Source organism: Trichosurus vulpecula, chromosome 9 (genome assembly GCF_011100635.1).
Source record: "Trichosurus vulpecula isolate mTriVul1 chromosome 9, mTriVul1.pri, whole genome shotgun sequence".
NCBI classification, from domain to species: Eukaryota; Metazoa; Chordata; class Mammalia; order Diprotodontia; family Phalangeridae; genus Trichosurus; species Trichosurus vulpecula.
This window is the reverse complement of record NC_050581.1, coordinates 41,209,630-41,225,135: the sequence shown is the minus strand read 5'-3', so window position 1 is coordinate 41,225,135 and position 15,506 is coordinate 41,209,630. Positions and strand designations below refer to the sequence as shown.

Sequence of the window (15,506 nt, the reverse complement as noted above, 5' to 3'; positions counted from 1 at the left end):
TCCGCATAAGGTTGTTGGAAGTCTAGTCACGAGAGATGCTGAGAATGGGAGAGACTATGAACCTTCATCAATGACTTTGTAGGATCTGGAAATTAGTATTACATATTATTTTCTAATAGACTTTCTCTCCAATGCATAAAAACTTTCCTGATGAGTACAGATTTAGCTGCCTTCTTTTCCCCTTCTCCTAACCTTAATATAACACCTCAATTCCTACTGCCCACACCCCAGGATTCTCAGATATGTATTCCGTTTCCTAGAATGTTACACTGCTTGAGGCTAGTCATTTAATGAGTACTTATAGAATAACCACATTGATTGGCCATCCCGGAAAGCATCACCATGCTACATTATTTCTACCCTCACTTATGAAATTTCCAACAGAAAAGTGTACCACTGGAATGCATACTATAATAATAATAATAGAATAGAAGTTTTCACTATAAAACAAGAATCTGAGTGTGCCACTCTTGGCATCCTGTCCCATGGCTGGGTTCCCAAACTCCCTTTAGCTGTGAAGACAGAAGAGAAAAAACAAAAGGTGAAAAGAAAAACCACTCTAAGCTGTTATTCCTGTCTGTACATGCCTTCTTCCAGACCTGTGGTTTTGCTCTTTCCAGTAAGAATGTGGTTGCATGAAAGACTAACCTTGACTCAATTCAGTTATACAACAAACCATTAACTGTATACTAAGTACAAGGAACCAAGCTAACAAGCACTTGCTATGTGCCAGACACTGTGATGTGTGCTGGGGATACAAAGAAAGGCAAAAAAATAGTACCTGCCGTCCTGGAACTGGGAGATGACATGTAAAGAACTAGATAAATATAAAATTTATACAGAGTAGATGGAAAGTGAGTAATCTCAGGGAAAGGCACTCGTAATTAGGAGGATTTTAGCTGAGTCTTGAAGAACACTAAAATGTGAAGTCTGTGGACTGGGGAAGGACAGAGTATTCCAGGTATGAAAGAAAACCAGTGTGAAGGCATGAACATAGGAGATTGAATGTGACATACAGAAACATCAGATGGGCCAGTGTCTCTGGATCATAGAGTGAAATGTAAAAGAAGATTGGGAATGGGCCAGTTGAGGAGTTTTAAATGCCAAACAAAAGAATTGACATTTGGTCTTGGATGTAAGATGAGGCACTTGGTCATTGAACGTTGATATCACTGAACGAAGGGTTGACGTGGTCAGATCGATACTTTAGAAAAATGACCATGTGTAAGGTCAAGCAAAGTGGGATTTTTTAACTGTTTTTTCTTTTGGAGTGCTTCTTAGTACTAAGGCAATCAAGTGCCTTTGAATGAGTCTTGCCTTTGTTTGTAGGAAGGCCCACACCCTTTTGCTAATTAGGTCAGGAGAGGGGTGAAGCCCTTGAGAAGTGTGAAGCTTTCTGAACCTGGAGAAGTGTGTGTGTGTGTGTGTGTGTGTGTGTGTGTGTGTGTGTGTATGTATATGTATATATATATACATATATATATATGTGTGTATATATATATATATGTATATACTCTGAGGTTAGCATTTTGCTTGGGGCTCACTCACTGGAAGAGTGCCCTGTGATTTGACCAGACTAGACTCTGGGTAGCTGTTAAGGAGCCCCCCAGCTTTGAAAACCCAGATGTTAGTGCTTCTCTCTCTGGTAACTGTGTATGTATTGCTATGGTCAGACAAACAAAAGCCTGTCTGTTGATTTGTGTTATTTTGCTCTGTTTATATAATTTCTGCTTGTAATTTCTGTTTGTATTTGCTCTGAAGTTCATAGTGCTGACTTTTTCCCCTGGACTAAGTGAATGATACACGTATGTTTAATTAAAGTGAGATTATAAACCCCTTAAAGTTGCTTTCTTTAGAAAAGTAGACCAGAGAATCTGTGCTGGCAGCCCTCCTGTGTGCAGGTGTTATTGGTCTTACACAGCCACAGTAGCGGCAGGTAGCATTGTTGTTATACCATACCAGCTGAGTGGAGGATGGATCAGAGAAGGAGATACTTGAAGTAGGGTGACCAATCAAAAGGCTCCTTTAGTAGTACAGGAAGAAGTCCCTAGGATTCTGTACTAGGGTGGTGGCCCTGTGAGTGGAGAGAAAGGAGGCATACACAAGAGATATTGTGAAGTTAGAAATGAAAGCCTTTGGCAAAAGATTGGACATGGGAGGAGAGTGAGAGTGAGAAATTAAGGATGAAACAGAAGTTGAGAGCCTAAGTAACTGAGTAACTGAGGGAATAGTTGTTCTTGTTGTTGTGTTTATCCTTTGCTTTCAAAGAGGACCATGGCATCAGGGAAATGATGACATGACTTGTAGTTGAATTTGATTTGAGTGAGGGAGGGCTGTGCAAGGTCACCAGCCTCATTTTCGCCTCCAGAGCCATCTGGGTCCAGTTAACTGATATTCATCAGGATGACTGGAGATGACCTAGGATGCAATGGGAGACCCTGGCCCTTTTAGGCTAAGGCCTTTTCATGTACTCACCTAGAGCGAGGTAACGTCCATTCAGTGAATGGGCCTCTTTAAGAAGTGAATCCAGGGATGGCCCCTTTAATTAGAAAAAAAGAAAAAATCAAGGTGGGAGGGGAAGACACTCGAAGTTGCCGTTCAGAAGAGAAATGGTTACCATTGACATTCACTTCAAGCCAAGAAGGCCCAAAGTGGAACTTGGGCAGGGACCTATTGTAGTCTAATCTATGAGCTTCAGAGTGAACTGGGTTTAAGGTTTTGGGGACAAAGGGAGGGAGGGAGGAGAGGAGGGAGAGAGAGAGAGAGAGAGAGAGAGAGAGAGAGAGAGAGAGAGGAAAGAAAGAAAGAGAGAAAGAAAGAAAGAAAAAGAGAAAGAAAGAAAGAAAGAAAGGAAAAAGAGAAAGGAAGGAAGGAAGGAAGGAAGGAAGGAAGGAAGGAAGGAAGGAAGGAAGGAAGGAAGGAAAGAAGGAAGGAAGGAAGGAAGGAATGAAGGAAGGAAGGAAAGAAGGATGGAAGGAAGGAAGGAAGGAAAAGAAAAGAAAAGAAAAGAAAAGAAAAGAAAAGAAAAGAAAAGAAAAGAAAAGAAAAGAAAAGAAAAGAAAAGAAAAGAAAAGAAAAGAAAAGAAAAGAAAAGAAAAGAAAAGAAAAGAAAAGAAAAAAGAAAAGGAAAGAAAAGAAAAGAAATCTGGCCAGTAAACCCCAAGCTAAGTGGGAAACTTCTGGCCATCAAAATTTACCTTCCAAGGAAGAGGACAGGCTGGGGACCCAGATAGTTGGGGATAGAGTAATGGGGGAGTTAGCAAGAGGGAAGGGGGCAGATACTATTAATACCCTCTGTTCTCTCCCCTCCGTGTTCTGTTCACTCTTCTTCTACCACCTTTTAGGTAATGAGACCTTCAATATACAATAAATTTTAAGTCTCTGTAATTCTTTAAGCCAGTGCTGGTGGGAAAAAAATATGTCTTACAAATATTGTGCCTAAAACAGTCATAGTTTTTTTTTTTATACGAATAGTTTTAAAGATTTTTGAATTCTTTGATTCCTCACAGCCTTCTAATGATAGTATTGACAATTTAAATTTATATAGCCCTTTATGATTTGCAAAACTCTCTCTGAACAACCAGGTGAAGGAGATAATGAATCATTATTCTAATTTTTCACTTGAGGAAATTGAGGTTCAGAGAGGTTCAGTGTCTTTCACATAGTCACATAGCCAGCCAAAAAGTATCAGGGTCAGTTTTCAGTTCCTGCCCTTTTTTGGCTCTATATTCAGTCTTCCCTTCTTCTCCCTCCCCCGAGATACCTCACCTGCTTCTCTAAGCCAATGGAATAAACAGCCTATACAAAAGCGGGGAAGTGGGAGAGTGAAGAATAAAATCTGGAAACAGTTGGCCATCCATTTTGCCTGGAATATAAAGCTGAAATAAGGCCTGAAAAGTAGATTGGAGATGGGTTATGCATTGGTAAAGAGGTTGGACTAGAATCTGTACTTTTTAAACTGTGGGTCACAACCCCATATAGTTTAAGAAGTGCCAAAGGGGTCACAAGTCGGAAAAGTTTAAGAAGCCATGGACTAGATAACCTCTAATGTACCTACCAGCTCTAAGATTATAAGTCTATGAAAATGTTAAAGCAAAAAGAACATCCCTATTTCCTTTAACTCCACGAACCCCCACAATAGTCCTAGAAAAGAGCTATAAAGGAAAATCAATAAAGTGATTTGTGGCATTTAGTCCAATGTTTTCTTCCTAAAGCAATGTCATCCCTCCCTCCATGGTTTATTCTAACTAGGGGGTGGGGGGGGATCCCTTGTCAATAGATTTTGGCTAGGGGATAAGGGTAGAGAACATTATTAGGGAGAAAAATATTTTTGGTGTTTCTCTATGTTTTCTAAAAAGGAATCACTTCATGAAAAGGGATTGCTGTTTTCCAGATTTAAGACAAAAAACTGTTTTAAAAAACTTGTAAAAATCAATAGGCCAGCCAAGGAAACATCGTGTGCCAGTTATCTCCATAATTAACTAGAATGAGATGTTCTTATGCAAGTTTGTCAGTCCAAAATTGTCTGAAAAAAACTGGACTTTATGGACACAGTTGTCAATACCTATCTTATATGTGACTGAATCTGAGAAGTTTATTATTATTTTTTGCCAATATTTATGTTAAAAAATGATCTTTTGATTTGATTCCATGATAATGCCATTAAGTCAGCAGTGACCCAGATTGAAAAGTTAAATCTTGCCATGTGTCCTTTCTTTTTAAAGAATGTCTAAATTGGGAGGAAAAGTATTAAGAAATAATGAAGACATAAATGGCTGAAATATTTGTTTAAGGAGTGCCAAGAAAGTAATATTGTGAACTTTTGAGTCATAAAGTTATTTCTGGAACTGTCAGGCTTTTGCAAACATATAGTATTATTGGACAGGATTTAGATAACTGTGGTTTTCTGCTGGCATCTCTCTCTAGAGGCATGATATTATTTTGTTTCTTATTCATCTATCTTTTCTCTCACTTCCAAAAAAAAAGATAGACTAGGTATGTAAAAGGTAGCTTTTATATATCTCTAAAAGTCTCTTAGAGATACGTAAAAGATGGTTTTTGACCCTTCATCCTATATCCTCTAGTTAAAAATCTATTGTAAGGATGTCCAAGGCTGTCTTTGGGGCAGTAGAGAGGGAAAGCTGGATCTGCAATTATATCAGTCCTAGGAATTCCCTGTACCAGTGCAAAGCAACAGATGCCTTGAAATCTATCATCTTACAAGAGCTGCTACTGAGACACTAGCTGCCTTCCAAAGGGTTACAGAGGTAGTCTGTATGAAACTAAAACCCACTTTTTCCTTTGGCTTCTGGGCAAGCTCTCTGTTCACTAGGACTCTCTTGCCTTCTCTAAGTGATGCAAATTGTCTCTTGATGCTGCACCTCCTGTTTCAAAATTATCCCTCCCTACTCAAAATGAAGTCAGGTTTGCTGTTCCTTCTATGCCCTTAACTCAGCTGTTTTATAAACTTATTCACACCAGTGTGTGCATAAGTAATAAAGCTTTGTTTGTTACTCTTCTTGGATGTGTGTGTTTTTGAAAAAAGAGGCTTAGCAACCTGGTGGAAAAAATTTCTAACGATACAATCTCAGGCCTGATGGAGAATGTCTAGGGGTGAATCGACTTTTGGAATGCCCCTCATAACCACAATGATGGTCTGTCCTATCTGTGACCTGCCACTCAGCTTCCTGATGGTGAGCTATTGGTCAGATTGACAGTGTAGCATGGTAGAATTAATGGTGGTTTTGGAGGTTGGTGACAAGTTTGAATTCAAGCTCTGCTGCTTGCTATTTCTGTGACCCTAGGTGAAGTCACAGAGTTCCCATGAACATCTTTATCTAGTGAAATGCTTCCCTAGGCTCAATTTAGATACCTCTTCCTCTAAAGCCTTCCCTGATGTCCTCCCTAACTAAAAGTCATCTTCCTTTTCTCACTTCTCATTCCGTCTATTTGGTCTCTGCTATATACTATATATGTATATATACACATGTATGTATATATGTATATATATATATATATATATATATATATATATATGTGTGTGTGTGTGTGTATTGGTAAGCAAAATGGGCTCTTAGCACTTAGTTCAACCACGTGCCCTTGAAGAGTTTGGCTTTTGTTTCCTTTGAGTAATTCAGTGTATCTCATTGAGTCTTACTAAGTGCTAAGCCCCAGGCTCTAACCCCTATTAGGTGTTAACCTAACCTATGTGGATGTGAACCTCCCAGGGTCCTAAGGGGAGGGGCTAACTCAAGAGCCAATCATAGGAGCCTAAGTTCTGGTCATTCAGATGGCGTTTGATGACATCTGAAATCCTATAAGAAGAGAAGACAGAGCCATTTGTGCAGGGCTCTCACTCTTGGTAGTGTTTGGAGACTCCGGGCAGCTGTAGCTAAGGGCCCTCCAGCTTGTAACCCAGATGCTGGGACTTTGTTAAACTCTGGTAACTATGTATTGGGATTTGAATCAGACAAGGTCTGTCTGTCCATGTTTGTACTTTGTTTGTATTTTGCTCTAAAGTTCAGGGTGGTGGTTTTTTCCTCTGAACTAAGTGAATGATATTTGTATGCTGAATTAAAGTAAGCTTATCAACTATTAACATAGCTTTCCTTAGTTAAGCAGATCAAAAGAACCTGTGCTTTTGCAGCGTGCTGGTAGTGTTCTTGTTGTTGGGCTTGGCTTGGTCTTACACCCCCACAACAGCTGCTAGCCGGATTATTGAAAGAATATATTAGTTTATTATATTTATCTGGGCACTTTTCTTATCTCTCTTTGACTGAATTTTAAATTTCTTAAGGACAAGGATGTTATCTTATTGCGTCTTTATATAGCAGATACTGGGATCTTTTTTCTTTCCCTGCTTATCCCACCATTGGGAAGAATAATGTCCACAAGGGCATGTATGCCTGAGAGTGAGGATGATAACTTTTGGAGATAGGAAGAAAAAGGAAGAGTAAAAGAGATAAGGGGGCAATGGTACCCAGACAGAAGATATGTAAAGGCTTCATTGTATTGGAAAGATGGCACCAAGTGACTAGAGAATTCTAAAGGGTCGTCCTTGCCTTACCTGAGAAAATGGTAGACAGGGTTGAGGAGTACCATGAGAAATTGTTAAAAAAAATGTTATGGCAAAAGAGAAAAAGAAAAATTTTCCCCATCCTCTTCTTACCTCCCACCTTGAATTGCAAAGAGGGCATTGGATTAAGACAAGTTTTAGGGGTAGAGGAAAAGGTAATAAGGAGGAATCAGTGAAGAACTACCAAAGGAATACTTGTATTTGGAACTGTGTGTAACTAGAGTTTATATCTTTGGAATCAAGGGTTCCTCATTCTGGGTCCTTCCCTAAATCTGTAAGTTGCAAAGAAGACGGTGACCTGCTTTGGTAGAAGAGGTCCCTCTCCACCCAAAACTTTCTATACCAGTGAAATCACAGGTCTAGACCCCATCCTTGCCCTATCCCCAACATTCTTACTAGATGCTTCTTGAACTGAATTGAATTTGTACAAAGAGAAAAGACCCTCATTTTTCACCTACAGTTTTTAAGAGAACCGATTACTCAATATTTTGGAAGAAGGATACCTTTTGTGTTATGCAAAAAGCAAATTGATTGTTCCTTCATGTTGCTTGAAACATGGCAAAGGCTGGGTTATGTCAACTGAAGAAAATCTAATGTTGGCACAACTTGAGAACTTTAGGAATCATACTTCCAGTAACAGTAGCTGATGCCAGCCAAGATGCGTTCTTAACAGACAGTGTTCTGTGTACTTTTTTTTATGTGGAGCAAAGTTAGGAAATAATACTTGGTGCTTTTCCAGGGAGGAAATATTATCCATATTAAAAAAAAAAACAACCAGTGCCTAATTGTAATTTAACAAGACTTGTGAAACTTTTTGTTCAAACCACAACCTTTTTGAGCTTTGTTTAGTCATAGAGCAGGAAAAAACAGTTTCTTAGCTGTTCAATATTCTGCCTCACATTTCTCTTGTTAGAATTGTACAGTGTTTTTCAGGCATACTCTTCACCTGTTTTCCATCATTGTCATTATCAATTTCACAAGCAACATCCCAACAAGCAACAGCCCTGACAACAACATCACACAATCTTCCAACCGCCTTATTACTCTAAACATTTGTGGGGCAGCAATATCATGAAATTATTGACTTGTCCTAGAGGATCTGTTTTAAGATGAGGAAGTCAGTAGCCAGGTTCTGCAGATGCAGTCTTCAAAACAGTTAAGGTTTATATTTTTGTTCTATATCTAGCTTTTGTGTTCAAGGCTCTGTAGAATGCAAAGATGGGTACGATTGTTCTTTGAATCCTTTGAATCCCAGTACAGTGACTAATAGTGACAGTAACTAATACTTGCTGGTTGATTAAAGATGGTGTTGCTGCTCTTGAGGTCCTTACCATTTGAGGGGAGATAAAACATGTACACAAGCGATCAGGGATAATAGGAGCATAAATCTAGACTTGAAAAAGACTATAGCTGTCATCAGTGTAACCCCCTTATTTTACAAATGAGTAAACTGAGGTCCAGTTTAATGCAAAATACAACATGATAATGCTAAGGAGAGATAAGAACATAAGAGATTTGAGGAGGAAGAGGCCTTGAAGGGAAGCATTTTAATAGGTAGATATGGAGGATTAATGGGTGGGGTGGAGGGAGTGAAAGAAAATCTAACCTTTGTATACTATCTCGTACTCTGAGATCCAACATGTGAGCTAAAAATGCATTCATAAATCACTTTAAAAATAGATTTTTTTGTGGGGAGAAACTCTGAAAATAAAGATGGGATAATCAAATGTGTTTCCATACCAACCATACTCTTTTTTGTTAGTTGTACACTCTCATGCTATTGAAGTTTTTCTGAGTCATTAGCACTGGCTTCACTAGATTCAAATTCTAAACAAAGAAATCGGGGAAATAGCAATTACAGATTGAAAGTACAATTTTTTGACTACCGCATTTTGCATCCTGCCTGGTAATTGAAAAATGACAATAATAAGCCAAACTCAGTGACAGTGGGGCTAGAATCTACTTTCTCTTTTAATACTTACTTGAAAGGAAGTACAAAAAATTCACGAAATTCACAGAGAAATGGAAATCTACTAATTTGCAACTTTTTACCAAAATTCGGTTAAGGACAATGTTTTGGAGAAAATAATTTGAGAATTGTAATTGGTACATCAAACCCCAACGGGAGTTTTGATGGATGGTCCTGAATTGATGGATGAGATCAGATTAATGTCACCCACTGAAACCGAAGGTAATAAAAATCAACATCAAATGGAGATTAGTCACCTACCAGGGATTCCCCTTTTGCTGTGATAACCTGTTTTACACAATTTGGCCTTGAGTTCATAAACATTGACATCCTTTCTTTAAACTCGTATTGATGCATTTGGTTTTTAAATAGCAAACATTTCCTGATTAGTCCCACTTTGTGAGAAGTCTCTTGTAACACATGAAAACAGTAAAGTAGATCTAAAGATTCAATGATATATACATATATGTATCTGTATATATTTGATGTATGTATATATGTTTCATTCTGTACCCTGAGCCTAACGCCTCTCTGTTAATGATAGCATGTTTCATCATTACTCTCTAGCAGTAAATAGTCATTGTATTTTGTTTTGTTTTTTGGGGGGCAGGGCAATTGCGGTTAAGTGACTTGCCTAAGGTCACACAGCTAGTACATGTGTCAAGTGTCTGAGGCCAGATTTGAACTCAGGTCCTCCTGACTCCGGGGCCGATGCTCTACTCACTGAGCCAACTAGCTGCCCCCAATAGTCATCGTATTGATCTTAGTTCTTTCAGCTTTCGAAATTGTTCGTTTTTATATTGGTATTGTGTAAATTGTCTTTCTGCCTACCTTTCTCTTCCTCTTTTCTTATGACACAATAATACTCATCACATGCCTATACCATGACTTATTCAGCCATTCTTCAATTGATGGACATTCTTTTAATTTCCAGTTCTTTTACCATCACAAACAAAAGTATAAATATTTTTGCACATTAAAACTGTTTTTTCTTTTCTCTTTGATCTCTTTTGGTATAGGTCTAGCAGTGGAACAGCTGGGTCAGAGGACATAGCTGGGTCAAAGGATATATACTGTTTAGCAACTTTTTGAGTATAATTCCAGATTACTTGATGTAATGGTTGTACCCATTCACCAGTCTACCAGCATTGCATCAATGTGCTTTTTTTCCCATAGCTTCTCCAACAGTCAGCATTTTTCTTGTCTTTGCCATTTGGAAGGATGGGAGATGGAATCTCAGAATTGCTTTAATCTGCATTTCTCTAGTTAGTAGTGATTCAGAGCATTTTTTCATATGACTATAAATAGCCTGGGTTTCTTCCTTTGAGAACTGTCTGTTCATATCTTTAGATGATTTATAGATTAGGAAGTGGTGATTTTTCTTATAAATTTGAATCAGTTCTTTATATTGAAGCAATTGGATGGTGCTGTGGTTAAAGTGCTGTGCCTGGAGTCTTCAAATCCCAGCCTCATCCATTAAACTAGCTGCGTGACCTTGGGTAAGTCATTTAACTCTGCTTCAGTTTCCTCGTCTAAAAAGTGAGGATAATAATAATAGCACTTACCATCCAGGTTTGTTGTGATAATCAAATGAGATGATATGTGTAAAGGACAGTGCTGGGCACATAGTAGGCATATATATGATTATGATTATATCTTAGAAATAAGTTCTGTATCAGAAAAACTTGCTGCAAAGATTTAATTCTCCTTTATAAAATCACACTTGCCATGTTGGATTTTTACTCTTTGACAAATAGCTCATTTTCCCAAATCTTGCCTTCATTAAAGTCCATAGGTTTTTAATGGAATTTAAATCAAGTGTGTTCCTAGGCTGCTGAATCATTTTGCCTCCATTTTATGGATATATTTCTCAGCTTCTTATGAAATGCAGTCCAGTACAAGGTCATGTTACGGTATCCTGTTTCCATTTGGGAATTTCTGCAATTGTGGAGCAATTTTTGCTTCTTGGCATATCAATATGCTAATAAGAATTTGTCATTTCTTCAGTAGGGAAAAGGCTTCCAAGCCCACTTGAAATAAAAATCCTCAAAACATTTCTTGGTAGATGTTTTAAAAATCTGATGAAGATGCCCAGAACTTAAAGTCTCACCTGTGTTTTTTCTGATAAGAAGTAGAGTGTTGGGGGAAAAAATGAGTTCCCTCAGTAAAAATTACCTTTTTTCAATCTTCGATACTCCATCCCTTATATTTTCTTATGTATGACAAAAGCTTTTTTTCTTTATAGCAAAGGTTGCAGCCATTTTAAAAAGTGGTCTTGATGCTGTTCTTCTGACTTCAAAAAGTCTATGCCATACTGTAGAGAAAGCATAAACAACCCTTCCAGTTACCAGGTGCCTTCAAAGGTTTTTGCTTGTGTTTTTAGGATGAGTTGGGCTTTTTGCAACAATAATTTGTCACTTCTTGCTATTATTTTTCATTTTCAACTGCACTTTCTTCATATTTTGGTGTAATTGGTGCTTTTTTCTCATAGACTTGAATGGTTTTTAAAATACTTTGATTTTCCCATACTGACAGTCACTGCGATGTCTTTATCAGTCAGTGAAGTGGGCCCTTTAGGAACTGTAACTTTTGTACCATTTCTTGGCATATTATCCATTCTTAAAAACCACAGAATTTAAAAATACATATAAGAGAAAATTGAAACACATTATTATGACCCAAAACCCAGCATATAGCTGTCAGAGAACTAAAGATGGGGAAAACAAATCTTGGTGGATTCATAGGGTCAAGGGCAGTTAGTTGCAGACTAGTCTCAATAAAACCACACATGGCGGTTGCTATCATAAAATGAAACCACACCAAAATTATTACTCACCCCAACTAACCTCACACCACTATAGGCTCAGACCAGGTTGTGAAAGGTTTTAATAGTAATTTGAAATTTATTAACTATATGAGTGACGTGATCAGACTCACACTTTAGGAGAATAATCTTAGCCACTATGTGGAACCAAAATCTTGTCACGGGTTTGGAGAAGGGATTGATTGGATATAGGGAGACCATTTAGGAGGCAACTGCAGTTATATAGGCAGGAGGTCATGAAGATTACACAGAAAGCTGTGTAAGTAGGGAGAAAGGAAAGAATTCAAGAGATATTGGGGGAGAAATGGCAAGATTAGAATCACTTGATATGTAGAGTAAAGAGGGATGAAAAGGTAAAGATAATGCCAAGAGTACAAAGTTAGGTGACTGTGAAAGGATGATAGTATAGTCAAAGGAAATAGGGAAGTTGGAAAGAAGAGTATGTTTGGGGGGAAGACAATGAGTTCAATCTTGGACATGTTGAGTTTGAGATGCCTAGGAAACATCCAGCATTTGGAGATCACATAATCATAGATTTAGAGTTGGAAGGGATCACTGAAGTCATCTAATCTAACTCCTTCATTTTACAATTGAGGAAAGTGAGACAAAATGAGGTTAATGAGTTTGAGGCCACATAGCATGTGTCAGTGATAGAATTTGAACCCAGAACTTTTGATTCTAGACATATGCTAGTAGAGCTTAGAAGAGAGAATAGTTCTGGTACATATATTTGAGAGGTATCTGAAGATGTGATTATTAGGCCCATGGGAGTTGAGATCATGGAGTGATTGTAGGGAGAGAATAGATGAACCAGGGAACTAGCTTTGGGAAACATCTGTGGTTGAGTTATATAAATAATGACAAGCAAAGGAGAATAAGAAGGATCAGACAGACAAGTAGGAGGACAACCAAGAGGGAAAGCAGTGTCATGAAAAGTCAGAGAGGAAAAGATATCTAGGAGGAGAAGATGGTAATCACTGTCAAATGGTGCAGAGTTTGCAAAGGATGGTGATTAAGAACGGGCCATCAGACTGACAGTTAAGATGTCATTGGTAATTTTGGAGAGAGCTGTTTCTGTTAAATGATGAAATCAGAAATCAGATTGCAAAGAACTGACGAGTGAGTGAGAGGAGGTGAAATGAAAGCAATGAGTGTAGAAAGCTTCACTTTTCTTTTTTAAAGAAATGTGGGTGTGGAAAAAGAGGAGACAGACAGATGAATAGAAAGAGGGGAGAGAGGAGGGGGAGGTTGATTTCATTTTAGATATCATTTCTCTATATACCGGTATGGAGTTTTTTTGTTTCATTTTGTTTTGGCTTTTGGTTTCTTGGTTTTGTTTTGTTTTTTAAGTACAAGGAAAACTTGAAAATGATTAGAAGTAGAAGAAACTAGTAGATAGAGATTGAAGATCAGGGTTGAGGGATGGATGAAAATGGGGGAAATGTTCAAAAAAAAGCTTGGAGGAAATGAGATCGATGAATTGCCCTTGATGAGAAGAGCCATCTCATTCTTCATGAGAGATTAGAGTAGAGGTGGAGATGGAATTAATTAATTAGTATGGTAATAAGGACACACTCAACCATTTCTTCTTTAGGCTAAACAGAATCCAAGTTCCTTTAACCCTTCTTCCTGGAACCAATTTCCATCCCTTTGATTACTTCTGTTTCTCTCTAACGGACCCTCATATGAAGGCAGGGACTGTTTTTTGCCTTAATTTGCTAGTGTTTAGCATATTGCATGTCACATAGTAGGTGCTTTAAAAAGTGAAGTGTTATGATGACTCAGTGCGTGATACATATTAAATGCTTAATAAGTGCTCTGTCTGTCTACCTGTCTACATAATCTATCTGTAAAAACTAGAGGCAATGGATATGACTTGTTTAAGTAACTTCATACTTTCTTTACTTTACTAGAGTTTCTTAATTGGGATATCATTCCTTGGGTGTTCCTACCACTGTACAGAATCCATAATCCTCCTCTTTCCCTGTGCTACTTGAGGTCTACTTACAAATGATCGTACCAAAAACTGTTGGTTTGTTTCCTCCTCTCTCGTGGCAACAAGATAGCCCCTATAAAATTGAAAAGCTTTTGTTCCTCCATTCTTTTTGTTTGTGTATCTTTACTGAGACAGTTTATCAATGTCCTTTAAAATGTAGTGCCCATAACTAAACACAGTCCTCCAAATGAGTTCTGACCAAGGCAGAGTGCATTGAGATTATCGCTTTATTACTGGAAGCTATGCTTCTCAGGGCAGCCTAGGATTACATCAGCCTTTTTGGCTGTCTTATCACACGATTGAATCAAATGGGGCTTGGTGTCCTCTAAAATACCTAGATTTTTTTTTCAGACAATCTGCCATCTAGTCATACCTTTCCGTCTTATACTTTGTGAGCTTAATTTTTTTTAAAATCCCAAATGGAAGACTTAATATTTATCACTTATGTGAGGGGCAACTAGATCTCACAGCGGAGAGAGAATTGGGCTTCGAATCAGGAAGACTCATCTTCCTAAGTTCAAATCTAGCCTCAGACACTTACTAGCTGTATGACCCTGGATAAGTTACTTAACCCTGTTTGTCTCGTTTTCCTCATCTATAAAATGACCTGGAGAAGAAAATGGCAAACCACTCCAGTATCTTTGCCAAGAAAACCCCAAATGGAGTCATGCAGAGTCAGACACCACTGAAAACAAAAAAGCTGTTATGTGGATAAAATGAGATGATAATATATGAAAAGTACTTTACAAGCCTTAAGGTGGTTTATGAATATTAACTATAATTATTATTTGTGTCCCAATGTCTAACATAGCTCCTGGTACATAGTAGGATCCTTAATAATGTTCGTGAATCATTTGCTTGCTTGGGTTGTATTTTTTTTTCATTGTCAGGGTCTGCCTTTTCATTTTTTTCAGTTTTGTTTTAACTGCTTGCTAAGCTTCGAATAAAATACTAGACACCACTGTGAAATACATGTTTCTTGCTTCTTATCTCACAGCTTGCCCATCAGGGACATATAAACCTGAAGGCTCACCAGGAGGAATCAGCACTTGTATCCCGTGTCCTGATGAAAACCACACATCCCCACCTGGAAGTACTTCCCCAGAGGACTGTGTCTGCAAAGAAGGATATCGGGCAACAGGCCACACATGTGAAGGTTAGTTGCACACACTAAACTAAAAAATTAATTAAATGAAAAATATACAAATTTTGCTTCTCTTGTGGGGGAAAACCCATTTTTTTAATCTTTGGGTCATGACTTGTAATTCCTAATGCATAATTCTCTTTGACTTCTGGGTAGGGAGTATTAGGGAGTAAGAGGATCTGTGAGTCTATAGGGCTTTCTTCACCAGAGACAGAATTACCAATGTAACTTGGGACAAAAAATTAAATGATCATAAGGAGAAAAGACTGTAATGCCAATACCAGTAAGAGCTCACACTAAGCTGTTACCATGTCAGTGACATTCAAAGTTTGGTTCATTAATTTTCTCATCCTCTGGATTAGAATTTCAATTGAGGTTCAAATCATCATAATTATTAACATTGATTTTTTTTCTAAGCACTTTGCTTACAACAGCCCTGTGAGTTAGGTAATTATGATTAGCCTCCCCATTTTAAAAATTGACAGCAAATTTAAGTGG

The 15,506-nt window shown here is 38.0% G+C and overlaps 1 protein-coding gene across 1 annotated transcript in view; it reads left to right on the top strand.

The window, feature by feature from the left end:
• Window positions 1-15,506, top strand: part of SVEP1 (sushi, von Willebrand factor type A, EGF and pentraxin domain containing 1) — a 347,418-nt gene that overhangs the window by 137,969 nt on the left and 193,943 nt on the right. Inside the window, exon 4 of the mRNA XM_036739508.1 lies at window positions 14,862-15,020. Within this exon, the coding sequence (XP_036595403.1) occupies window positions 14,862-15,020 (159 nt within the window). The remainder of the gene's footprint in view (window positions 1-14,861; window positions 15,021-15,506) is intronic.